The sequence below is a fragment of the Peromyscus eremicus genome, chromosome 9 (assembly GCF_949786415.1).
Source record: "Peromyscus eremicus chromosome 9, PerEre_H2_v1, whole genome shotgun sequence".
Lineage (NCBI taxonomy): Eukaryota > Metazoa > Chordata > Mammalia > Rodentia > Cricetidae > Peromyscus > Peromyscus eremicus.
In genome coordinates, this window is record NC_081425.1 from 55,938,292 (window position 1) to 55,965,650 (window position 27,359).

The 27,359-nt window shown below is 48.5% G+C and overlaps 1 protein-coding gene across 3 annotated transcripts in view; it reads right to left on the bottom strand.

The window, feature by feature from the left end:
- Positions 1 to 4,767: 4,767 nt before the first annotated feature.
- The window catches only part of Clu (clusterin), a 57,647-nt gene continuing 35,055 nt past the window's right edge, over positions 4,768 to 27,359 (bottom strand). The window contains exons 1-9 of one of the 3 annotated variants that reach the window (XM_059273443.1): positions 17,843 to 17,965; positions 14,947 to 15,076; positions 12,914 to 13,062; positions 11,409 to 11,579; positions 10,420 to 10,831; positions 9,509 to 9,613; positions 6,279 to 6,508; positions 5,290 to 5,465; positions 4,768 to 5,009 (exon numbers count right to left, since the gene is read on the bottom strand). In XM_059273443.1, coding sequence (XP_059129426.1) covers positions 5,000 to 5,009; positions 5,290 to 5,465; positions 6,279 to 6,508; positions 9,509 to 9,613; positions 10,420 to 10,831; positions 11,409 to 11,579; positions 12,914 to 13,062; positions 14,947 to 15,040 — 1,347 coding nt within the window. In that variant the 5' untranslated portion in view covers positions 15,041 to 15,076; positions 17,843 to 17,965 and the 3' untranslated portion in view covers positions 4,768 to 4,999. Of the gene's footprint in view, positions 5,010 to 5,289; positions 5,466 to 6,278; positions 6,509 to 9,508; positions 9,614 to 10,419; positions 10,832 to 11,408; positions 11,580 to 12,913; positions 13,063 to 14,946; positions 15,077 to 16,615; positions 16,757 to 17,842; positions 17,966 to 27,359 lie in introns of those variants that run through there. The other 2 variants (XM_059273445.1, XM_059273444.1) reach the window with 2 other exon arrangements.

Consider the following 27,359-nt stretch of genomic DNA (forward strand, 5'->3'; position numbering starts at 1 on the left):
AGAGTAAACGTGGGCTGGAGGGATGGCTCAAGAGCTAAGAGCATGCACTGCTCTTGTAGAGGACCTGAGTTTGATGATTCCAGCACATGATCAAGAGGCTTTACAACCAGGGCTGGAGAGATGGCTCAGCGGTTAAGAGCACTGGTTGCTCTTCCAGAGGTCCTGAGTTCAATTCCCAGCAACCACATGGTGGCTCACAACCCTCCATAATGAGATCTGGTGCTCTCTTCTGGCCTGCAAGGACACATGCAGATAGAACACTGTATACAAAATAAAATCTTTAAAAAATAAAAAAAAAAAAAGAGGCTTACAACCACCAATAACTCTAGCTCCCTCTTCTGGACTCTGTGGGTACCTGCACTCACGTGCACAAGCCCATACATGCATATTACATAAGTAAAAAAAAATTAAAAAATTATAGCAAGCTAAACCCTGAGGCATTGTAAATCACCAGGTCTAAGTCACCTCACCCCTTCCCTTCCACAAAAGAGAAGGCTGAGGCTCAGGGAAGTGGAGAAACTTGTCAGTACCTCAGAGTAAGCTACAAAAGGCAATGTCTTTAGACTCTAAGACCAAAGATGAGGGGAATGAGACAGGCTGCGTAGGCATGGTGGGGAAAGGGCCAACTACGTGTTGCTTAAAGAAAAAGAAACCACAGAGCTGTCCGATCATGAAACATCATGTATCACTCCACCAGTGAAGAACGAAACCACCCAAACCCAGCTGGGGCCAACACGACCTGACCAACATGGACACTGACTGTCCTTGACGTCACAATAATGGCAGCTTGCCACCACTGGGCTTGCGAGATTGCCTTCTCCATTATTCATCTGATGCCGTAACACATCTGGAAAACCCCATAAAGGACAAAAAAAAGTGACCCCTATTCTGGAAAAATCCACACATCAAATCTCCCACCCCACTTTAACTCACAATCTCCCATTCAGTTTGCTCATACAGAGGGCTATCCAGAGTCCCAGTGACTCCAATCCCTTGAGAAGCCCTTATTTCCTCAGATGTTCTGTCTCTTTCCATGCCCACACTTAAATTAAAGCCTGTATTGTCTTAACAAGTCCAGAACTTTCCTTTACCTACTCCAATTTTGCTTCATACTGGCTTCATAACTTTTTTTTTTTTCCGTCAGAAGGCTCCACCCAAGTAGGAGCCTGGGGAGAGCAGACAGGAGAACCTTTCACAGCATGGATTTTTAGATAGTTTACATTTCAATTCTTAAACTTTATGGATTGAGCATTCTCTTCAAGACATATAGGCAGTGAGGGACTCAGTCCAATGACTTAAGTCTGACACCTCCAAGTTCCTTAATTCTTCAATCCCCAGGTTGCTCAGTCAACCCAGTGTTCTGAAAATACACGTTCCAGTTGCCAGAACACCTGCATATCCTTAGGGGCTTTGGCTTCTGATGAGTGCAATTTATTCTTGCTTTGAGCTGGTGTCTTTCGACCCCTGAAGGCCATCTGTCCAGAAGACTGCCATGGCACCATCCTTTTGACCCTGAGTGATGTGTGCTGAACCTGTGTTGGGCTCCCGAGGGCATTACTGATCTAGAGCCATCTTTCCTCCCTCCTTCTATCTTTCTTCTGTTTCCTCTGTTCCAAGTTCCCATTGGCTGGGTTCTGTCCGAGGCTGCCTCCCCATCAACTGAGCCTGAAGCATCAAGAACCAGATCATCCGTCCCCCTGGTGGCAAACACTAGCCTCCTCTCTGGATGTGGGAACTCATGGGTACTGAGGTGTGTGCCTGTTCCTGTCTGCCCAGCCTGGTCTCTTAACAAGTGGGCAGTAATCATTAGAGCATGCCGAGAAATTAAAATGGAGTTGAACGATGAGGACCATTGCCCTCCTGGGGTGGGGGTTGGGTGGGTAAATAGGATCACAGCATAGCATCAGTTCTCCAAGCTGCATCTGGGGAGAGAAGTAACCAAGCACACTTCTCTCCAGATGCCCACTTGTCCCCATGCTCCTCAGGTATGCAGCTGAGAAAAAAAGGGGCCCAGGTGAGCTCTGAGACTCCCATGGGATGCAGCCACCAGCTTGTTACTCTGAGGTTTTTGTTAAAGCTTCGTACACTCAAAGGCTTATGTGGCTCTTATGCCCTGGGGTCTCTGGCTCAGGATAGGACAAACTTAGACAAGCTGACCAGGCCACCTACATGGTGGCCCAAATGTGCAATCCCCCACCCCACAAGCTCCCATGTCTGAGCACCTGGTCTCCAGCTGATGCAGATGTTTGGGGAGGTTGTGGAACTGACGGGAGATGAAGCCTCACTGAGCTACATCTGGAACTGCCTGCTCTTTCTCCTTGAGTTGCTGTTATTGAGGTATTTTTATCACAGCAATAGGAGGTAACTAAGACTGGAGAATGGATCGACTCTGTCACCTTGGAACCTTAGATAAGACACAGTGACCTGTCAGGAAGGCACACTGGTAGAGCTGTCTGGGAAGGGCCATCAAAGCTCACCAACAGAGGGAACACACAGCACAGGAAGGGACCTCTCTAGTCATTCTGTGGTAGCCTCTTATAGGTCTCTGGACTGGGCCTCAAGCTGTCCCCAGTGGCTGTACAGAGGAAAAAAATCTAAAACCTAACATGTGTGCCTTCCATGGCCCAAACAAAAACATGACCTTGAACGTCTCAGAGAAGGGAGCAGACACCGAGCTCTACAAACCATAGCTGACTTCAGATTTAGAAGTTCCCCGATCCCTGTAAGTAAGGTCCCTTCCTGAGGTCTTGCAAAAAACAGATTCTATCACAAGAATGAAAGATTGGAAGCCAGAAAAATCATTCCAAAGAGCCTAATCACACAGGCCAGGGAGACTTTGAAATGGGAATCTACAAAGAGGGGCAATATCACCAGGCAATGGGGAGCAGATGTCACTAAAGGTCTGTGCTGCTGACATCAACCTTGTCTTGATGTCTTCTCCACAAGACAGGACCTTTCAGAGGTCAAGAGAAGCCCCGACATTTCCAGAAAATTCCAAAAAGGAGTCACCTGTGTGTTTGTTGGCTTCATGATCTTGACATGTGTTTCTAGACACAGGACGTCTTTACACAGTCAGAGTAAGGCAGTAGCATGTTGTGTTCAAGGCCGCCAAGGTCATCATGGGCCAGTTTCAAAGAACTAACTCCTTTCTTTAGGACCTGTTGGCTGCCAGTCTGAAAAATGCGCCCTTTCATGGGATGGTGTCAGTGTGTCACTGTGTGGTCTTACACTCACAACATCATTGGCAAAGATGTCATGGCATTTGTGGTCACTTATGAACATGAGCTGGGGGAAAGTGGCCCTCCAGTCACCCCCATCCTGTGATGTGCCTTAGGACACCTAGAGAGACTGGAGGCAAAGATGAGGTCACAGAGCGGGCCTGGCGCCACCTCAAGACATGGTCTTTGTTCCCCTGGGTGCCGGTACAAGTGAGGACAGCTGATCATGGTACCCCAACCTGTGACAACTCCATCCCAAGCCTAGACAAACCCTCATCCACTTCCAGTTGGACCAGAGATGGTCAGTGCCACTGCTGGACCATAAGTCACTGAGCTGGAGAAGGAAGAGCTGTGCACGCACGGATGATGCCTGGCCATCACAAAGCATTGTCATAGTCAGCGAGGGCCGCAACAGGGATATTGGGATCAGAGGTGAACCTTGTGAGGTTACTCCGCACAGCGTGCTGCTTGCTACTCCACCGGCAGGGTCAGTGCTGGACTCTGATGATCCAAGCCCTTTCTGTACCTTCTCTTCATCTTTGTGCAACCTAGATTGACCCAACTGTTCTAGAAAACACCTAGCAAGGCTCGGTCTGCACAGGACACACTGAGCTAGAAGAAGCCTCGGCGTAAGGCCACCGTGGAGCCCCTTGGTCCCTGAATCTGCTCTTCACTAGCTTCAGGACTGCAAATAAATGGCCCGCATCATCGTTTCTACAGCGTCACTCAATGGCCTGAGATCCCAGCAAGTGACAAACAGGGTGTACTCAATGGAGATGTAGACTATGGCCCGTCAGCGTCACCTGCTGGCAGCACCTGGTACTGCAGCCGACCGGCAGCCGAGCCTGAGCTGTGAAGGAAGGAACTTTAAAAACCACATGAGCAGAGAAATAACCACCCAATGAAGAGGTAAAGATTGTATGGAGAGGAAGTGATCAGAGACCACCATGGTCCAGAAGGTGTCCCAGAGTTCCAAGTTCTTACAAATAAAAAGAAAACTGCCTCTTAGCCTGGCTTCCTGCGGGCCACTTTCCACAGTTACACCTTGATTTTCAGAGCGTTCTCTGGGAGACTGCCCCACCCGTCAGGACACATGGACTTCAGGAATTTGCCTCAGTGGCTTAGTGGAACGTGCCTCTCTCCAAGCCAGTGGTTCCCCCAGCTGCCTCGATATTCTTTACTCTCTACTGTATGGCAAGCCCTTTATAATCTCGGTCCTTACTTTTAAGGTTTCTTTTGCATCAGTGTGGAGCTTTGGGTGTCCCTCTGCCAATCTCTTTCTGCCTGTGTGTTTTGAGATGAGATCTTTCTCGGGGGACCTGAGCTCACTGATCGGGTGAGACTGCCTCACCCGCAAGTGCCAAGGCCCTCTCTCCCCCACCTTGACCACGCTGAGGTTACAAGCATGTGCCGCCATGCCTGACTTTACCGAGCTCAGGTGTGTGGCAAGCGCTTGGCCAGCTGACCCATCTCTTTCTGTTTCTTCCCCATACCAGAAGAAAACATGCAGTCGGCAGGAAAGTCAGGTATGGAAACAGGCCGGGCGACACAGATTACAGGGCGGCTTTATTATTGGATTAGTTGCATGGGGAAGTTCTCCCCAGGAGCAGCAAGTGCAGGCGTTAGAGCGCAGGATCCAGAGGAAGGAGAGGCTGCTGGGGTCGAGGCCTACTCGCTTGGAGACATGCGGGGCTCTCTAGGGGTCTGTGGCAACCTCGGGGAGCTGGGGGGGGGCCTTCACTTCTAGAGGCCCCCACGTGTGGAAAAGCAATGTTTCTGTCTCATTCCGCTCTGAAAAAAATAAGAGTGGAGAAGAATCAGTATCCCTCTGAGAAGCAGCCACCTATACCCACATTCTTACCACCAAGGAAAAACATTTCCCAGAGCGGAGAAAAGAAAATTCCCAGGGTTTTCCTAGCTTACCCGTGGACTCTAGCCACAGGGATAGGCACCGTGCCCAGAATGCACATTCTGCTCCTTATCTGGACTTCTGAGGACTTTCCAGCCTCCCAGGGTCTCAGAAAGGCTTGTTTATCAGTCCCTCGGGGTCACAGAAAGGCTGCCTGCTTACCGGCTTTTCTTGCGGTATTCCTGCAGTGCTTTCTCAGCCACTGTATCCATAAATTTAGGGTTATCCCTAGAGACTTCTTCTGGTAACACCACTGTGATGGGGTCAGAGTCAAACAGCTTCACCACGACCTCAGTGACACGGGAGGGGACTTCTGAGTCCGAAGAGTGGGTTGTCACCTAGACAGAAGGAGGCAAGTGAGGCATCCATACACGATGTCTAGAGTGTGCCCTTCTTTGTCAAAGGATATGGAATTTCTCTTTGCCCCTTCAACCAAATGCGGATCTTCTGTTATCTGTCACTAGTCAAGATGTCTAGACAAGTCAGAGCAAAAATATCCCAGTCTGAAAGAACAGATGTCATTTGAAAATGAGCAGCTGAGCAGGCACTCCAGAAACTCGATTTTCAAATTTTTATTATCTTGTCTTATTTTTTTGTTTTCCACTTTGTTTGAGACAGGGTCTCACTATGTAGTCCAGCCTGGTCTCAAGCTCCCCACCCTTCTGCCTCAGTCTCCCCAGTGCTGGCTTACAGCATGCCTGGCCCCAACATTCGCTTGTACATATGTTAGCTGCTCTGTGGTTGAAACGGGGAGGGAGAGGTCCAAGCATTAAAGGAAGCTGTTTTCACTGGCTGACAATGAACCAATTCATGGGCCACTTAACTCAATCCCCGGTAAGAAAGCAGCTTTGCAGTCAGGCTGACAGGTGGACGGGGCAGGAAAGTTGCCCAAAGTTCCCCACCCTGCGCAAGCCACGGACCTTCTCACTTCCCTTCTCTTGGAAACGTCCTTGGATATCTGACCGCAAAGGGCGAAGGCATTTATTTCAATGCTAAAGCATGCATAGGATTTCCCTAGTCCCTGCCAGTGGAACTCATAGGTGCTCTTGTGTAGTACCTTTGTCCCATTCCACCTCTAAGAGGCACACATCATCTCTAGACCACACATGGGCCCCAGCCTAAGCACAGCACATGACTGGAACACAACTCACTGTGGAGACCCGAAGGTAATACTGGTCTTCTCCCTGTGTGAGGTTAGCCAGCTGGGACAACCAGTTGAACTGCTCGTTCAGCTGCTCCAGCAGGGATGAGGTGTTGAGCATCTTGGTCTGGAGGGAATGAAGCAGCTCGTTGTACCGCTTAGTCAACAGCTCGGCCACCTCCAGGGAGTCGTTCAGCTCCTGGCGCAGGTGAGCCTGCGCAGGGTTGTTGGCCGAACAGTCTGTCGGGAGAAGAAAGGAACTGTAGCTAGAGTTTCCCTGCCTGGCCCATGGTCAGGGCAAATCTCTCTCACCTGCCAGTCCCACAGCCATTCAGACCCAACCAAGTAAACCCAGAGACTTGCTTACAAACTGTATGGCTGTGGCAGGCTTCTTGCTAACTGTTCTTACAGCTTAAATTAATCCATTTCCATAAATCTATACCTTGCCACATGGCTCGTGGCTTACCGGCATCTTCACATGTGGCTTGTCATGGTGGCGGCTGGCAGTGTCTCTCTCCCAGCCTTCCACTTCCCAGAATTCTTCTCCTTGTCCCGCCTATACTTCCTGCCTAGCCAATGGCCAATCAGTGATTTATTTACTGACCAATCAGCAACACACTTGACATACAGACCATCCCACAGCAAGGAACAGAACCCCGAAGGGAGAGTTAGGGGGCGATGAAAATGACCTTGGGGACCAGCGCCTGCAGCTGGAATCTGCAGCAGAGCTACTGTTGAGTGGAGCTCCACAAACCATGAAGCAGTCCCCCGAAATGGGCATCTAGGCACTGCTCCCTTCATGCTTTGGGAAACAGTGGTGGCGGCGCTAAGCTGTGCTGGAGCAGCATGAGTGAGTTCTCTCTGAGTGGTAGACGGGACCAGTCTTGGTGACTTGTCCCAGTGCTGCTGACCATTCTCTAGGGAGTGCCGAGGTCATCTACTCCATGTGTTCAGACCCGGAGTTACTCTCACTGCCTTAGTTCCTCCCGGGAGTCATTTCCAAACAGAAGGAACCTACTGTGCACTCGACACTCCCCGGAGAAGAGGAGCATTATTTACCTAGGTGCACCTACTGTGTGCCAGACACACATCAGGTGCTCCAGGTGTCCTTTTCTCTCAAAGTAGGCTTGGTTTGACCTATGCATCAAAACTCCTGTTTTACCAGTAATGAAACGGGTTTCCAGAAGTAAGAAATTTGCCCAGATCTATAAGAGAAACAATCTGTGGAACCAAGATTGAACCCACATCCTCAACTCCTCCACCTGAGCTCTTCCTCCTCTGAGACAATGGTTCTACAACATTCACCAAGCTTATTTTTGAGCATGTTTGAGAGATCTGGACATTCTGGTGCGCTGTAGATCTCAGGTTTCTAAGACCTACAGAGTGTCCATGTCGTCTGGAAACCAGTCCCCCCCCCCCCCATTATTTTTAAAACATCCAGGAATGGCTATATGAAAACGAAGCAAGACAAGAGAGAAGAGAACCTTCTGGGCCCTATGTGCAGCTGTGATCACTCATACTAAAATAAGACAAAACGTTGTGTGGGGCAAGAAACAGGATTAGAGACAAGAAGCCAGGCTGAGAAGAAATCTGCGAGAAATAACCTGAACGTTCTTACTACTGAATATCCCAAACAAGGAAAAGTCCCTGAGGGGCTACACAGTTGGTGGTTCTCAACCTGGGACCTTGTTACCCACCAGGGGACATTCTGGAAGTTCTGAAGGTATTTCTGATGGTCACAGTGGAGGGAAGGTGGCATCTGGCAGGTGGAAGCCAAAGATGCTGTTAAATGCTCAGCAGTGCAAAGGCCTGCCCCACAGGGTTGAATCAAGACATCCCAGGCTGCAGGTCCCTGGTAGAGCCTATCCATAAAATTGTAAGCACCATAAATAAGAGCTAATGGGTGCTAGACATGGTGACTGCTAGAGTGTGGTCTAAGATCTCTAAGTCTGATGTAAGAGATCCAGGTGACTGGCTTCCTTGTGGTCAGACTCTCTGTCATTCAACTAGCCTGACAGTTTCCTGGGGAAAGCCTGCAGGTGTGGCCATATACTTGTCTAACATTCCACACCACAACCTTTGGAAACACTAATGTTTGTTTGCATGGACTCCTAACATCGCAGGAGTGAGGCTAGGAATATTTAACCAGACTCTGAAGGCCTGTCCTGGCCAACCACAGGTATGAAGTAACAGCAAAACCACAGGGTTGATAAGGAAGATTAACCCTTTGTGATCTGAGCAGGGAGCGCTGCAAAGTCCGGGAACCACGGTAAAGACCGGGCTTGAAGCGGGGGCATTTGATCGATAGCCAGACCTGACAAAACTTTGAGGAACAGTTTTGTTGGCTGTTTGTATTTTGTTTTGTTTTCTTTAGGACAGAATCTCACAATGTAGCCAAGACTGGCCTTGAACTCACCATCATCTTATCTCAGCCTCCCAAGTGCTGGGATTATGGGGGGGGGGGGGTACCACCACACCCAGATTGCCTGGGGAACTGCTGAAGGAAAATATGTCATCTTCTGAGGGACTCATCCACCAAAAAAGAATGTGGCAGGATACCAAGGACCACCGTCACAAAGACATAGCTCAGGGTCCCGTGGGAGAAACCCCAGGGTGCTATTCACAAGCACAGCCTAAGTGAGATATCTCATGTCTCATAATCTAAGGTAAGTCACTTAGCTGTTCTACAAGATGAAAAGAGCTGTACCCAGCTCACAAGGTCATTCTGAAGGGTGAGCAAACATCTGAAATGTTTACAGCAGTGCCTGGCACGTGGTGAGTGCTCGTTAAACAAAATGCATGTCGTCTAAGATTTCATAATACGAAGGAAAAAAACAAGGTCTACTGTACTTGGCACTGTGGACAAAGTAACCACGGGAATTGCTGGTGGCTATAGTCAAATTCTATGGCGACACCCACCGTGGACTGCGGGTTTACCATGGGCCATCAAGGTGGTGGGTGCTTTAGATACACCTCATCTGTGTTAGAACAATCTGCATCTGAACTTGATTTTAAATACAACGGGTGTCGCTCAGTGGTAGAGCACTATTCCAGCTCCCAAATCAAGAACCTAACTCTAGACAAGAGGACAGCAGGCTGTATATCAAGGTGAGGACTTTTCCAGGGACCCCAGCTCACAGACAGAAAGCTAGTCTCTGAAGAAGGACCCCGCCAGTGAGTCACAGGTGACCCAAAGTCAGATGACCACAGTGCCAGATTGTAGACTGGTCCCCCACTCACCCACAGACAAGATCTCCCGGCATTTCTCACACTGGCCCTTCATCTTCAGGCACCCTGTGGAGTTGTGGCGGATCTCCTTGCACACTGTACGGTCATCTTCACCTTCTGGACACATATGAAGGGAGAAAGAGGCAGGCTGAGGCGCACAGCCCTCTGGAAGGGAGCCCACCCAACACGACTCCACACCTCTGCTCAGCCCTGTGGTCAGCGGGAGGTGCGGCGTGGTAGTTTGCCTGCGCACATGGAATCAGATAATCCCCATGGCTTCACGGCAGGTACGGCCCGTGCAGCCACCATCTCCATCTGAGGAGCTCTCTCCTGCCATATCCCCTCAGCTGTGTGCCTTCTGGCATGACGGCGTTCTCTGCTCTTCATTCTCCTTGGCTGGTGTCCCTCCTAACCGGCCATGGAGCCCCATGGTGCAAACCACACCAGGTAGAACATGGTGTTAGGACACAAAGCACCAATGAAGAATATTGCTCCTTAGACACTGGCTTCTTGTGTCCATGTTACGTTTCATCCTTACAGACATTGCACACCAAGGTCACGGCCATGAACACCTTCTTTAAGGGCGAGCAAGGCTGTAATACAGTTCACTGCCGGGAAGGACAGGGCTGCACACACCTCGCCCTCAAGAGTTCCTAAGAAAGAAGCTGTGGTCCTGTAGGAGGCACAACCCGGGTCACAAAGAACACAGGCTCCAATCTTTACAGTGCTAAGTTGAACTGGACCCCACATTGTCGTCTGCATTCCTTTACCCCCATCCTAGCTCCCTGAACCTATAAACGGAGAGAATACCAGCCTAAGGGGCCGCTAGGAACATAAAAAAAACGGCACATGCCAAGCCCTGGAAGAGCCTCAACATCTGGGAGGTTCCCATCTTCTGAAAAAGAAAGGCAGGGTTTTCTGACCTCTTATGAAATCCACGTCCGGGAACTGGAAGGCTGGGCTGTGGAACTGGACATCCATGGCCTGTTGAGCCTGGTGTATCATCTCGAAGAAAGGCTGGAACATGTTATGGAAGCTCAGGGGCCCATAGTGGGAGAGAGGCATGAGGCTGCGGACCAAGCGGGACTTGGGGTATAGGAAGTGAGGCCTCCTGTGTGGAAAGCCGAAGGGTGAGAAGTAGTGGGTGTCCTGGGGCTCGTGGGTGAAGAACCGGTCCTGGAAAAGCGTGTCCATGATGCCAGATGCCCGGGTAAAGCTGTCCTGCATGGCGTCTAGGGCTTGGCTCTGCTGCCGGTCACTCTCCATCAGGGAGTCAATGCGGTCGCCATTCATCCAGAAGTAGAAAGGCGAACTCTGGTTCAGAAACTCCTCCAGCTGGGACCCAGAGAAGCACAGTGAGGAGGTGTTGACTCCAGCCCTGCATGCATCCTCCTCTGATCACACAGCAGGTGACCCCAGTTCCCACTGTTCTGCCTCCCGGAGGATACTCTGTCAGCTCATGTCACTCATCTACCTCTCGCAAGTCTCTTCAAAAGAATCCCCTGTCACCTTTGACCATAGAGGACAGCCACTCCCACTGGGCTGGTCAGCCTTCAGGAAACAATGAATCTTACTAAGTCTCAACCTTGTGGAGCTCACAGGTAGGGACAGAATCAACGCTAATATGCTAAATATTCTTAATTCCTTTCTCCTAGTTGAGCACAGGTTTCTGCCATACCATGAGGCCATTTCACCCAGCTAGTTCAAGGTCTTCTAAGAGATGGTACCCGGCAAGCAGACCTGGGATGATTGTTTACATCTGCACTCATGTCAGACATCACCAATCAACCATGACACTAGAAAGGCAAGTCATCAGGCAGTGCTAATCAACCGTATCCGGCCTATGGAACGAGGCCTATCTCATGGATTCTCCATGTTCCTCATTCAGGCCGTGGACACGTCTCCTTCTCACCTGGCGGCCAACGAGACCAGAGCCGCTTCTGCAGACACGGGCATAGAACTTCATACAGGTCTGCTTCAGGCAGGGCTTACACTCTTCCCAGAGGGCCATCATGGTCTCGTTGCAGACTTCCGGGAATGCCTTCAGTTTCATTTCAGAATCCCTGGTGTCATCGAGAGCATCCTTCGGGAAGATAACAGGGCCAGGTGAGCCGCACAGAGTCCCAGCAGGCCTCCCTGGTCTATGTACAATGCACTCCTGCAGCCTTCATCTTCGCCCTAGCCCTCTTGTCCTGCTGCCCCCCACCCCCGGGGCTCTCAGCAGCCTCTTCTCCTCCAAGGCCCGGATGTTCCCTAAGCTTTCCCTGACCTCTCTGACTTACTGCTCTGACAGTCTTTTCCTCAGGCTCCACCTCTCCCTTACGCCTCATTTCCTCTTTTCATTTCCCCCAAGACACCAGTGTCATCTTTCTATGTAACTGTGGCCCCTGACATGCAAATCGAAGCTATCAAAACAGAAGTCACACCAACCATCAAACTCATTACCGTGCCTTTGGCCCAGTCATTGGCTCCAGGGAATGCCAAAATAAAAATTTCAAATCCTGTGCCTGAAGAGATATTAGTTTACTGCGGATGTGGACGTCTATATATAGATATGGAAAAAGAAATGTGTGTAAATGGTGGATATGTGTATAAATTCTGCTCTGTGTGAGTGTGCACCAGAGCCAACTGAGATGCTCAAATGTGGAAGACAAGTTAAGCAAGTGTTAACACAGCAGCCTCCAATTATCATCAGTGGTCTTAGCTACTGAAGGTCAATTACATTCTAAAAATAGTTTCGTGAACCATGAGGAATTAAGATACGTTGAGAGTGAGAGAAATACATCCGCATAACTTTCTCTGCAGTATAACATTATAATTGTTCTGTTTTGTTGTTGTTGTTCATATCTTACTGTCTGTAACTTCTAAATTAAGCATTATCATAGATAGGTACATAAACACACATCTAGAGGGCCTGGTACTCTCCACGGCTTCAGGCTTCCACTAAGGGTTTTGAAGCCTGCTCCTTGTGGCTAAGTGGGGTTGGATAGATGACTAAGGATAGATTACAAAGATTTCACATTAATTTTTAAATATTATAATAAGCACTTTCATGTTAAAAGTAATTTTGAATACCAAAGAAAGGAGTAGTGGAGAGTAGCCAGACGCTGCTGTGATCCCCCTCCCGAGTCCCGCACCGTGCCCTATCTTCAACAAGTACTAGAAAAATCTATTGAAATGAATCTGGGCTTCAGGCCCTGGGCCAGACTTGCAAGGAAACCAAATCCAAGACCTCAGCTCCGAGGCTTTCACAAGCAAATGTGCTTTCTCTGTTTCCTTGGTCCAGGCCAGCTTCAGCAAAGCCCTGTAAAGACTGCACTAGGACACCATGGCAACCCCACGAGACATCTGCCCACCATGTCCCCTTCCTCCCCTCCAGCAGGGAGAGGGCCAGGCCCAGGCAAGGCTTGGCCCTACCTCCTTCTTCTTCTTGGCTTCCTCTAGACTGTTGAGCAGTAACTTGCGCTCCGCGTTGGTTTTTTCTATGAGAGTCTTGATCTGCTTCACTCCCTGGACGGCATTTTGAATTTCCTTGTTAATGTACTTACTCCCTTGAGTGGACATTTCTGTGAGAGAGAGAGAGAGAGGAAGGTAGAATGAGTTGAATGGAAGAAAGGGCTGGAGCAATAGCCTGGGAGCCAGTAGGGCTCTGAGAAAGCCCTGCTCTGACGGGGGCGGTCGGAGCGGTCAAGCTGAGACATTATCACCACCACCCCAAGCCAGTGGCAGCTGCTGTGGTCTCTGTCCTGCCTCTGTGTCTCATCACAGGGCTCATGGTAGATGCCACCCCCACAGCTCAGGAACATGTACCACAGGAGCAGTACAGAGAAAGGCAGCCATACTATGTCCGGCCCCTGCCATTCGATATTTCAAGGAAAAGAAGGGGGGGGGGGGAGTGTTAGTTAACCTTTTAAGCATCAAAACAGAATAAAAGTCTGTGGTTGTGGATATAGATCTTTCTGGAGTTCAGCTCAGCCCAGCCTTTGAACTTCTTTGTTCCGACGCACCGTGTCAGGTGATGAGGACAGGAAGATCAATGAAACAGCACAGGACACCATGGAGACAGGAAGGTACATGAAGAGCTGCGGTCACCATGGAGACTGTCACCAGGGCACAGCAGCAGGTGACGGAGGCGATGACACATGGTGTCACAGCGGCACCACTTACTGGATGCTTATCCTGTGTCAAGCACCGTTTCCCACACCTCAAATGTGTTCTGTCTACTACTCCTGACGCCAGGGTCACACACATCCAATGAGAAGGGGGAGTGGATGGGAGGCAGCGGGGGTGGGGGCGGAGGCGTTGAGCCAAGGGCACGAAGTTTCAATTATGCAGCATGAGTAAGCCTGGAGGTCAATGGTCCCCGCGGTGCTCATGGTTAATAATATTGTGTTCTACCCTCTGTCATGTGCTAAGAGGATATATTTTAAGTGTCTGAACCGCAACAATAAGGTGAGGTGATGGATAGCTAATAGCTTGACAATGGCAATCATTTCACCATGCATATCAATATCAGAGCATCAGGTTGTATTCTGTAATCTATCCTTTTGATGTATCAATCGTATCTCAGTAAAGCTGGAGTTTAGGAGCAGAGTTGTGAGATCAAGAGAGTGGCCCAGAGGTTTACAAGTAGAAGAGTGGTTCTCAACCTTGGGTCACAACTCCTTTGTGTGTGTGTGTGGGGGGGGGTCGAATGACCATTTCACAGGGGTCACGTATCAGATACATTGCATATCAGATATTTACATTATGATTAATAATAACAGTACCAAAATTACAGTTATGAAGTAGCAGTGAAAATAGTTGTATGGTGGGGTCACCACAACTTGAGGCACTGTAGTAAAGGGTCGCAGCCCAGGAAGGTTGAGAACCACTGAACTAGAGTATAGGGCAGACTCACACCCAGGACTGACCCAAATATCTGGGTTTTTAAATGAAAACCCCCACAGAACTGGTCAGCTGTGAATAAGAGGTTGGGAGAGAAGGAAGGAGGAAAGGCAGGTTTCCGGGAAAGCCTTGGAAGATGGGGAGGAGGGGGTGATCTCAGATGACTATTTCATGTTAAACTGTATTGTTCTTGCCCGGAGAAGGATACTGGCGAAACCAGGTTTCCAGGGGGAGAGGCTGAGGGACTCAAGGGTAAAACTGACCAAGTTTTAAATGGTCTGGGCACAGCCTTGAGAGAAAAGTAAGGGAGCCGGGTGAGGGGACCAGGAAGGTATAAATGAGTGGCTTGGGACATAGAGGTCAATGTCTAGAAGGCATCTGACCACAAAAACAAAACGAAACAAAACAAAAAAACAACAAAGCAGGAGCTTAGAGACTCAGACAGAACAGGGACAGGGACAGACCCAGGGTGCAGTATGAAAACAGCCCTCAGCACTTGGGACGAGCTGGGAGAGGTGGCCCTACCCCAGACCCCACCACCTGAGTCTCCTCAGTCTACTTGCCCTGGAGCTCATTGTCGGAGACGGCCTGCTCCCCCAGGACCATGCCATTGTCCCCGGCCAGCAGCAGTCCCACGCACAGCAGCAGAATCTTCATGGTGCGGCCTCCTCTGGGTCAGGAGTCCTAGCAGATCTGTGTGGAAAGAACAGGAGAGCATCATGGTAACAGCTGGGGGGGCTCCTTATGAATTTCCTGCAGCCCGCCACAGCTCCCTGAGAAAGGAGGTGGGGTGGGATTGTAACCCGTGGTCCTTGTCTGTCTGTCCTCCTCAGCTAGCATGACTGCAGTTTATCCCTGAGGAACATGGGGGAAAAATAATCCCTCTCCTATCCCCTTCAATGATCCCCTCAGAGCCCCCAGGGCTAAGTGTGCTTTTCGGTAGTCAGAGGTAACATTCACCCCCTTCAGTCAGCACAAACGGAAATTCAATCCATTTGACTACGTCTGGGTGAGGCGTTTGCTGGGCTGAATATGGATTCAAGGGGTGGGGGTGGGGGTAAAGAAGCAAAATAAGGAGAGAAGGACTGTGTAGGAAGCCGAGAAAGCAGAGTGAGGGAAGGGGAAGACAAAGCCGGAGATTAGCTGTGGGCCCCCGTGAAAGCCCCTTCAGGAGGACAGACCCATTGGCTCCAGTAAATCCCTTTCACATGCCTGTTCCCTCTAAGCCTGAACCAGCATGCTCTGCCAAGGTGCCCCTGCCACCACTGGGCTGGCTGCCCTGAGCCAGGGGACACAGGATGAAGACCCAGGATTACACAATGGACCCTTTCCCAGAAGCTGGATTGTTTGCATAAACACACACACACACACACACACACACACACACACACACACACACGCCTTGTATCTCCAAGCCTGTGCAGAACGGCTTATCTGGGCTCACCGACTTCCCATAACCACAGGAACAGAGAAGGGAGGAGCGGTCTTTCTTCCTGAAATGGCTCGCTCTAAAACATGCTCTCAGCTGGACAGGCCCATCGGCACACTGGGTAGATCATTAATAGGGAAGGACTCTACTCAGGCGTAGTTATGGACACAGAGGCAGAGGAGCCGCGTGTGAGAAGAGACAGGCACTTTCCCCAGCGGTGGGTGGGCAGCTGGACCAGCCTGGTTTCAGATCGGCTAGGAAGGTCCCGATCTCACAGGTCTCCCAAATGCTCACTGAGGCCTGAAACGCCTCCGGCAGGGACAGACCCTTTGCCACATCAGAGATGAAGCCACAGAAATACCTGTGGGTGGGAGAAGCCTCGAGTGTGACTTTTGGGAAATAATCCATTCAACAGCCTTGGAAATGGGTTCAGAGGATAGTATGGTGCCCAGAAACAGGGCAGGGTAGCCAAGGAAGAGCATTGAAGGGGAGGGAGGTGAGACAATTTCAAGATGAGCTGCAGTGGCCCCGGGTCCTGCCAAAGGAGACCTGGGGCCTGGAGAGGCACCAAGCTCCCAGGTAAGAAAGGGGAGGGTGGCTTTTCCACCCAACCTCTGCACCTCTACAGCAGTGCCAAAGCCTAGGTGCTGTTGAGTCTCCCAAGACACACTGTAAGCCAACGGCCACCCCAGGATGAGAGCCCAGCACTCCAAAACCCCACTTTAATATTCTTTCCTTGACATCAAAAGTCTTACATCTCTCCGCCTCGGTTTCTTTATCTGTAAAATGGACCTGATACAGACCTCAAAGGAGCGATCGGTGGATCCTCTACTCTGTAAATCTCCCAGGTACAGACTCCCCTGACGTCTGGTGGTAATGCTCACTCTGGGTCAGAATTTGCTTGTCTCAGAAGCTTCCAGGTGCTGTGGCGCTGCTGGTCCAAGGACAATGCACACAGCCTGGTGCTCTCCTCTACACTGACTCACTTCCTCTCATCACTCGGAGGCTGGCTTGCTGCCTGGCTGCCAACTGCCCTGAGTGGATGAGCCTCACCAGGGCCAAGCACCTCCTTATCTAACAGGACAACACTGTCTTTTCCCTTGTGGCGTAGTTCCTCCATTTATTTTCAATGCATTTTTTTGAACCATCCCTTTATAGGACCTGTTTTCAAATATTCTTTAAAGTCACACATTTGTGGCTGTCTAATAATCCATTGACTAACATTTGCGGCTTGTTTTATTATTCTCACAAGGTTGGGCACTAAACTGTACTCTCTTGAGCTTCCTGTTGCAGAACCTGCATAGACACTTGGATTCCTAACTTCTTCCTTTAAAGCAGCAGCAGCAGCAGCAGCAGCAGCAGCAGCAGCAGCAGCAGCAGCAGCAGTTTTTAAAATTGGATCCAGAAATTCTGAAAGCCATCGGGCTTCAGTTCTCTTTCGTTTGACGTATAAAACGATCTGGTGGGGTCAGAGGGTTCAGGCCTGGTGGAGCAATTCTCTGAAAGACTGATGCGTTCAGCCCTGTGTTAAGCAGGACTGAACGGCTTCAGCGTGTCCTTACACACACATCTTATTTATTATGTGCTGTCCCAGGAGCTGGAAGGGAGGTGTAAACACGGTGACTCATGCATGTAAGACATCAGCCGCCCACCATGATACGCACCTGCACGCAGCACGCAGCCACTCGCGCCCCTGCGCCTCCCGCAAAGCACGCAACGCACGCAACGCAGCACAGGCTTCGACCCTCAGTTTCCCCATTTTTGCAAAAGGAAGATCTTTGCATGCGGCCTATTTAACAACCTTGAAATTGTGATCCGGGCTAATGAACACCGGGACTCCCGAGTCTGAGACAGCGCGCAGCCCCGGTGCAATTCGACCCCAGGCTCGGCTGCCTGGTGATGAGACTCTGGCTTCCTCCCACTTCCCCACGGCTGCGCCATCTCTTCACCTGGCTGCTGTCCCCGTCCTCCCATCCCTCCCGTGGTGGCTTCAGCACAGCGCTAGGGTAGGAAAGGTGTGGATGTCTCACCGGTCTGCAGCGTCGCTCCAGTGCGCTCCTCCTGGTGACGCTGGTAGTGAGCACCAGGGAAGCGCCCTATTTATAGTGCTCGGCTCAAGCACACCCCCTTCGGGGCTGGCTGCAAACCTGCATGACTCACGCCCGGAGAATGCCGGGGAATGCACCAGGAGCTTTCTGGAAGCCTGGAGGTGGGGGTGAGGGGTGCAGCACTCGGCGGGGGGCACCGGGGGGCGCATGGGCATCACAAATGACACTGCCGGTGCCAGAGGGACCCTAGATAGGTGGCTGTTCTTTTCCCTGCGTGCTACCGGAGGCCTCATAGCCAGGCCCTAACAGAAGAGCCTTAGAAGAAGACGGGTACACACACTACTCTGGCCTAGTCACAGTCCACTCTATTGCACATCCATCTTCCACATTAACCCATTAACCGCTGTCCCTTTCTTTTCCCCCATTTAAATGGGAGAGTATCAGAAACACTGAGGATGATACAGGCATTGTGTTAGGGAATACTTGGCTCTCTAAACGCCGCGCTGGGCTGCTGGTCCCTTGGCAGACAGATGGAGGAAACAGAAATGGGTTAAGAATGAATAAATTATACACCAGGAACCCAGAAGGCCTTCCCTGTCTCTGGGATCCATAGAACCTAAGCATTGTTCCCATGCCAGTGGAACCCAGTCAAGCAGGGTGGGCTTCACTGGTTCTGGCCCTAGGGACCTCACACCTACTTTCAAAGTACACTGTTCCACTTTCTTCAGTGGTATAGCCACAGGTAAGATGCCCATGTCTCTGTAAATAACTTGCCTCTCCATGCTCCTGTAAGCAACCCTAATGAAACTCATGAGAGAGGAAGAGAAGAGAAAGAAGAGATTATGGGAGGGGGAAGAGGATAAGAAAGAGTAAATGGGGGTGTCTGAATAAGATCAAAATGCATTATATACATGTACGGAAATGTCATTATTGAACTCATTATTATGTATAATTAATATATAATTATATATATAATATATTAATATATACGCTCATAAAAAAATTTTAAACAAAAACTACTTTGTCGCAGACTTGTCATTCACATCGGTTTCTGAACAAGGAGCCTGTCATGGAAGTTCTCCACTAGGCCCTGCTGATTAAGTAGCTGGTCTGTGTCCAGAGGTGCTGAGACGTTCCCCAGCTGTTTCCTTCGGAGAGCAGGAACATCTGTTACTGGGATCTCTGGAAAGGAAGAACCGTCTAGAAGCCTCTACCATGTTTCTACTTCTTGGAGAAGGAACCAAGCTTCCCACTCTGGACTCTGGAACATTGTGTGTCAAGAGACAGGGCAAGAGCCTGGCATTCCTCTCAAGCTAGTGAGGACCCAGGGCAGGTAAGGCCGTTTGGGTGGCAAGCCTTGAAAACGGTGTACAAGAGAAAGGGGCTTGAAGGAGAGACGTGTTGGCAGGGCCTGGGTGTCCCTTTCATGTCTATAAAAGAACAGCTGGGAGGCCAGATTTCCACTTGCCCAAGGCCAGAGGCTATGGTAATCTGGACCTTTCCCAAAAGGCAGCCTACAGGAAGTGTCTAGGCCTAGGCAGAAGTGGGCTAGGGCTGGCTACTGTCCCAGCTGTGCCTAGAGGCACCTGGTGCCTTTGGATGAACCACATTGTCCTCGGGCCTTATTTTCTTCCGTCTGGGAAGGGTGGATTTGAAATGTGTCCTCTCTAGGGCTTCCTTTAGCTAGTCTGACCCAATGCCAAGTTCGAGAAGATAACTAACCAAAGAACAGCGTCAACAGAACGTTGGGGGAATTTTTCTCCCCTAGGAACTTCTTTGTTTTCCTTAAGAAGAAGAAAAAAAAAGAATTCTCAGTAACAGCTACATTTTCCGTGGACACTGGTGTCCTTGTAACTTTTTTGTTCCACAGCTCCTCTCTGTTGGATGTTGTGGGCACAGACTACAATAGTTATGTCTGTAAGAACTGTTCTTTGGAGGTCAGACAAGAAGATCTGCCTTAGTCAGCTGAGGTAGGGGATCCGGGAAGAGGATGATAAGGATTCCCCGGCCACGATTACAAGTGGCCGCTTTTCTCCAGTTCCCAAGTATACACGATTTGGAAATCCAACTTTGAGAAAACTGGCACAAATCTTTTTTTTTTTTTTTTCATCTGAACCTGCTTTACTGTGTATCTTTAACTTTTTCTGTTCGCATGAGCAAAACCTTAAACCTGTCGCGTGGTTCATTGCACACTGGCGGCTCAGGCACGTAGCTAGTTATTGGGAGACGTGTCTCTGTACCATGGCCAGCATGGGAGACACAAGAGTAGGAAGCCATGTTCGGGTCCATTTTGTGTGTTTAGAAACCCCCCCCCTTTTTTTTTTAAAGCTTTCTCAGGACTTATGTGGATATATGTTGCTGGACATTGGGCGCCAGATCCACCCCAGAAGTTCATGGCCTCCTTGGATGGACATTCAGTTTCTCTTTTCGTTCTTGAATTTGTAGGACTGACTGAAAATATGAGAGACAGTACAACGGGAAGTGGAAAATGATTCAGTAGGAACTGATTATAAACTGAGACTACATGGAAGCAAATTATAGTCCAAAGCTTATTTGCACACGGAACTAGAGCAAAGGGAGTTGGCTGGATATTGGCAGTGTCGATAAGTGGCACCAGCATATGCATCCATTTCTGCCCTTGGGTTTGCTCTCCCGTCATACCGTTTCTGCCTCAGCCTCTAGAGAGTGTTGGCGATGCCGTCAAGCCCCACACCCCTAAATGTCAGTTCAGGCCATCTTAGGAAGTAGAAATCTCTCCCATCCCGTTACTCGTTTCTCACATACTGGGCAGAGGATTCATTTAGGTTAACTCAGCATTGGCAGAATTAACCTCAAACCTCTGAAGTCAAGTTGCTGGACATGAAGCATGACTGAGAGGGGCCGTAACTATCAAAGCTGAGCCTGACAGCCCTACTGCATTCCAGCTCAGAGAGCACATGCGTAGGAAGGAAGCAGTCCTGAAGGACAGGACGTAAAACCTGAGCGAGCAGAACCTCCGGCACGGCACAGATCTTGACGGCACCACTTGATTCATGTGCGCTTCTGTGTGTTTACGGATGTGCGCGTGTGTGCAGAGCATATGTGTGCATATGTGAGACCACAGGACAACCTCGAGTGTCCCTTCTCGGGTAGAGTCCAACTGTGTGTGCTTTAGACAGGATCTCTCACCGGGACGAAGCTCACTAGGTAGGCTAAGCCAGCAGCTGACCAATGAGCCCTAGGAGCTTCCTGTCTCCACCTCCCCAGCTCTGAGATTATGAATCTGGGCCACTTTTTACGCAGGTACCAGGGATCTAACCCAGGTCCTCATGCTTGCATTGGATGAACTACTTCATCTCCCCCGCCCTGGCTTTTCAGTATTCTAGGAAAATTGCCACAGACAGCTGGTTTGACCCTCACGTAAGATCTCCTTTCTACTCAGCATCCCTGCCGGGTGCTCCCTTGCTTCTATCTGGATGCCCCCAACCTGAGAACTAGCTACTTCCCTTGCAAGCATTGATTCTTTAGGAAAGCCATTGATACTTAGGGCATCTTGGCTGAAGCCTGCTGGCTCCTGTCAGGGCTGTCTCTAAGCTCAATTCTGTCCTCAGAACCACACAAAGAAATCCTAGTTATGTCTCCCAAAGGCCATCTGATGGCTGAAGGCAACCCAGTCTGCTTCCCTCAGAGGCCTGGAGCTGGAAGGTCCGTGCATGTCATCGTTTGCAGACTCTTCCAGGCTTTGACCTTCTGACTTTGCTGCTCTCGAAACCCCCAAAACCCAGCTCTGAGCCTGCCAATGCCCGGAGTGACGTGACCACGCAGGGCAGAATAGGACCACCCACTTCCTTGTCCTAAATACTCCTCTTTAGCGTTGAGCTAGATGCTGAGTCACGGGCTGATTCACAGGGTTCATCAGCTTGTCAGCTGGGGTTGCTGTTTCCCACTGTTCTCCCACCGTGGACTTGTACAGCCGTGACTGGGCAGTCAGCCGGTTCCTTTTCTGTGAGGTTGTGGGGGAAGAGTGCTGGAGTAAGTAAAGAGCTTTGTAGCGATCTCCTTTTCTCTTTAAGCTTTGCTCAGCATCTCTGGCTGCCCAAATGTCTTTGCATCTGAGTTGTCACTTGGTGTCCTTCCTACACACCCCACATCCCGGCCATCAGCCAGCTCAGTGAACTCAGCATGCAACCAGGAGACTTCAGTTACCAACAAAACAAAGTAGAAATGGACATGAGCAGAGTCTCGTGACCTACACTAAGAATCATTCTTTAGGCAGTAATTATTTATGGGTATGTTAAGTCAATCACGGGCCCATTATGACATCATGGGCCATAAAATTATAAATAACTGAATCTGCTAAGGGTTTATGAAGAAGAAGCCTCAGCATCTTTTCTGGGCATCACTGAGGTCCAGAAACATCTCATCAATTGGTCCTTCTTATCTTCCCATTTGGGATTGCCCAGGAGAGAGAGCTGTGGCTAGTCAATCATGAATTGCTTATTATGTGCTTGAAATAGATAAATGTTCCTTAAACAAACTTACCATTCCTCATGCTGCGAACAGGCTACACTCTATCTCACTTCAAAATTTCTCAATCCCAGCCTTTATCTCTAAATGTTAAGCTAATGAGCCTTGAAAAACAATTGACCCACAGATCTGCCTCAGATCGAGACTAATTTTTCTACAATTACCTAGACTCCAATTATTACTTCTTCAGATCTATGCTTTTCTTTTCTTTTCTTTTCCTTTCTTTTCTTTTCAGAGCTGAGTACTAAACCCAGGGCCTTGTGCTTGCTAGGCAAGCGCTCTACCACTGAGCTAAATTTCCAACCCCTAGATCTATGTATGCATTTCTATGGAACTAGCCAATGGCTAAACAATGGAATTACCAGTGAGGACTAGGAACATATCTCAGTTGGTAGAAGGTTTGCCTAGCATGCATGAGGATCTGGGTACAATACCCATCACTCCAGTGATGGCACATGCCTATAATCCTAGCACTCAGGAGGTGAAGGCAAGAGGATCAGGAGTTCAAGAACATCTTCAGCTATGTAACAAGTTTGAGGCCAGCCTGAGATATACAAGACCCTGTCTTTAAAAAAATTAATTAAATTATATTAAAATTACCAATAGCTGAGTCCCCCCGCCCAGCAGTTATGATTGAATTCATCTGCTATATCATCTGAATACATATAAAATATATTTGTAATATATTTTATATTAATATATTAGTACATATATAATTTTATATTAATATATATCAATACATATATTATATGTGTATGCATCCAAGTAAAAGCAGCCACAGTTTAGAAACACAATTTGCAAATTGTTGGCTTAGGCTTTGCTGCATTTGATCTTCTCTGCCATAGTGTGTAGTGTTATTCCCTTTACAGAGAGCGTGGGGGAAGAGGACTCAGAGGACCCCTAGCAGGGATGAGCGTGGGGGAAGAGGATGCAGAGGACCCCTAGCAGGGATGTGCGTGGGGGAAGAGGACGCAGAGGACCCCTAGCAGGGATGAGCGTGGGGGAAGAGGACTCAGAGGACCCCTAGCAGGTATTTGCTCACTCTGGCCGAAGCCCCTGAAGCTTCCTCTATACAGCTGCCTCCTGTGTCTTATTTCTAAGACAATATGTGATATGGTGTCCTTTCTTCCACGAGCCAACTGGCCAAACATCTGAAAGTCCAAAATGTGTCTGGCCTTCCCTATGTTTCCTTCAACCTCTTCATATAGGGTGTCAAATGCCTAACTCTCTTCATCCCTACCCCAAACATGCTCCATTTTGCCTTTATGTGTGGCTTTAGGCTAAACAAAGGACACCTGGTTGAGTGCCCGTGTGGGACAGTAGCACACACTTTTTATTTGTGATTTCCTGGGCCCTATCTCTACTCATTTTTGTATAATATACAAAATACACAATACTGTTGCTGGGGGATATCTTTCTGTTGCTGTGAATATATATATATATTTCCCATTGGTTAGTAAATAAGCTGCTTTGGACTATGGCAAGGAAGCTTAGAGGCAGGTGAGAAATCCAAGGAGAGAGACAGGAAAGAGAAAGTCAGAATCTAGGGAGATACCAGCCTGCCGCCCAAGGAACAACATGCCAGTAGACAGGCATGTCAGTAAGCCACAGAACACATGGCAAAACATAGATTAATAAAAATGGGTTAATTTAAGATATAAGAGCTAGCTAGCAAGAGGTCTGCCATAGACCATACAGTTTGTAAATAATATTAAGCCACTGAGTGATTATTTTATAAGTGGCTGCAGGACCTTGGGGCTGGGTGGGACCAGAGAAACCTTCCGACTACACAATGTGCTTCTCACACTGATGTAAACTGACCTGTGGGGCAAGCTTGGAGGACACAAAGACACAAGACACTTCTGGCTCCACATTCCTTCAAAGATTTAAAGGAAAGGATACACAGTCAGTAACCATCTCCCTTTCTTTATCTGTCTTATTGTCAGCTTCTCTTTGAATTTCATGCTTCTAAAGTAGTAAAGGTTTATTTATAAGCATACATTTACATGTAGTGTGTGTGTTTACAAACAACTATATAAGTAAAAAATAGATTGCTGCCCTTTTTCTCTTCTTTTTAAAAATATTAAATATTAAAAACACTGAAGAGATGGCTCAGCAGTTAACAGCAAGCACTTGCTGCTCTTGCAGAGGACCTAAGTTCAGTTTCCAGCACCCACAAGGTGGTGCACAACAGCCTCTAACTCCAGTTCCAGGTGATCTGACTCCCTCTTCTGGCCCCCTCGGGCACTGCACACTGCACATACATACATACATACATAGTTTTAAAAACAGTATTAAATCATATGCAACTTGCTCTCTTCCACCTAATGAAATATCATAGACATCACTCTGAGTCAAAACATAGGAAGACCTAATCCATATTTCTGGGCAGCTTCACAGCATCCCATGGTAAAACTAAATATGTTTTAGCCAATCATTCTCTTAATCCAATTTTGCCTGTCTAAGCACTGCCATAAATCACGACCTTCCACATGACTCTGAATTTATTGATGCCCTTGTTGCTCCCAACAAGGTGAAGATACTGACAGATGAAACAGAAGCAGACAGCTCATTCTTTTTTTTTTTTTTTAAATCTCTATGTGTGAAGTGTGTGCACATGTTCACGTATGTGTGTATGGGCTGTTGTATGTGTTCCATGGACCATGAGTGGAGGTTAGAGAACAACCTCGGGTGCCAGTCCTCACCTTCTACCTTGTTTGGGACAGGATTTCTTGTTCTCTGCTTTGTACCAGCCTAGCCACACTCCCATCTCTCTGTAGGAGCGCTGAGATCTCAGATGAGCATGGGCATGTCTGGATGTGGGTTCTGGACATGCAAACTCTGGTCCCTATGCACTGGAGAGGGCTCATTCTTAATGTTCAGATACATTGTCTGTTGACTTTCCCCCAAGGGTTTCTGGGACTTTAGCTTCTCTAAGAATGCCCCTTCCCCCGACATGACCACCATGATAGATGCTGTCCTTTGGATGTGCCAGTTGGGTGAGTGGAAAAGTAACATCTTCCCCCAAAAGTAGTGTTGCCTGCCAGGATCATGAGTTTGAGGGAGGCCAGCCTGAGCTACATAGCAAGTTCAGACCAGCCTGGGATTTTTTTTTTTTGTTTTTTTGTTTTTTTTTGGTTTTTCGAGACAGGGTTTCTCTGTGTAGCTTTGCGCCTTTCCTGGGACTCACTTGGTAGCCCAGGCTGGCCTCGAACTCACAGAGATCCGCCTGCCTCTGCCTCCCGAGTGCTGGGATTAAAGGCGTGCGCCACCACCGCCCGGCCAGCCTGGGATTTTTAATGAGACCCTGCCTCAGGATAAAAGAGAAAGAGAAATACAGAGACAGGGAGAGAGTCAGAGAGACAGGCAAAGACAGAAAGAGACAGAGAGGCAGGTATTATCTGTCATAATCTCTTTGTATATTTACTGACTTCAACTCCTTGTTTTGAAATAAAATTTCCTTTTCTGTGTCTTGGCTATCCATATTGTGTTTTTATTTTAACAAGTTATTTATGTTTTTCTATCAATTTTAAGTTTTTAAGTAAGCAAAGAAAAGCAAGGAGAGTAATCCTTTGTGTGTTCCAGGTTCTCCTTTCTTTCTTTCTTTCTTTTTTTTGGGGGGGTTTTTCGAGACAGAATTTCTCTGTGTAGCTTTGCGCCTTTCCTGGAACTCACTCTGTAGCCCAGGCTGGCCTCGAACTCACAGAGATCTGACTGCCTCTGCCTCCTGAGTGCTGGGATTAAAGGTGTGCACTACCATTGCCCAACCAGGTTCTCTTTCTTTTAGATTTTATTTTGTTTTTTATTAAATAAATTATTAATCTAATAAATCTAATAAATAAATACATTTATTAAATCTAGTAAGTAAATTAGATTTATTTTTATTTTTATTTATGTGTCTGTATGTATTTGTGTGTGTGTCATGTGCCCAGGGAGGTGGAAGGGGGTGTTAGATGCCCTGGACTTAGAGTTCTAGGTGGTTGTGAACTGCTTGATATGAGTGCTGGGATCCAAACTTGAAACCTCTAGAAGAACAGCCGGGGCTCTCAACCTCAGAGCCCTATCTCCAGCCCCGTTTTCTAACAAGCTATCATGTATTTGTCTTTTTCCTTTGATTGTGGGAGCAGTCTCATGGTTTTTTTGTTTTGTTTTGTTTTGGGTTTTTTTTTTTTGGTGTTTTTTTTGTTTTGTTTTGTTTTGGTTTTTGGTTTTTCGAGACAGGGCTTCTCTGTGTAGCTTTGTGCCTTTCCTGGAACTCGCTTTGGAGACCAGGCTGGCCTCAAACTCACAGAGATCTGCCTGCCTCTGCCTCCCGAGTGCTAGGATTAAAGGCGTGGGCCACCACCGCCCAGCCGCAGTCTCATGTTTTTACGCAAATAAAATGTGTTTATATTTTTCTTTAGTCGCTGGGTTTCCTGTCTTGTTTGAGAAATTCTTCCTTCAACTCGAAGACAGACCACTATCCTCCTCGTCTTCATTTAGCTTCTCTTGTAAGAAGAGAAGCTTTTGGTTAGCATTTCTAACCAAAATGAAATGCATGCATGTGACTCTGTGTGTGCGAGTGTGTGTGTAGGAGTGGGGGGGTAAAATAATGGTCTAGCTTATTTTATTCTAGATTAGTAACCTAATATGTAACATTGTTGTCAGGGACACTGTCTTTGTCCATTTGCTATGGTAAAATACTCTGACAAAAGTGGCTGAAGGGAGAAAGGGCTTGTTTAGGCTCACAGTTTCAGGGTGCAGTCCACTATGGCTGGGAAGTCATAGCAACAGGAGCTTAAAGTAACTGGTCACATTGCATCCACAGTCATGAAGCAGAGAGCGAGGAAGACCAGTGCTCAGCTCGCTTTCTTCTTTCTATACAGTCCAGGATCCAGCCTAGGGAGTGATGCCGCCCACAGTGGGCAGGTCCTCTTACTTCAATTGACCTAATTAAGAAAATTCCCTGCAAGCATACCCAGATGCCTGACTCCAAGAGATTCTAGATTTCATC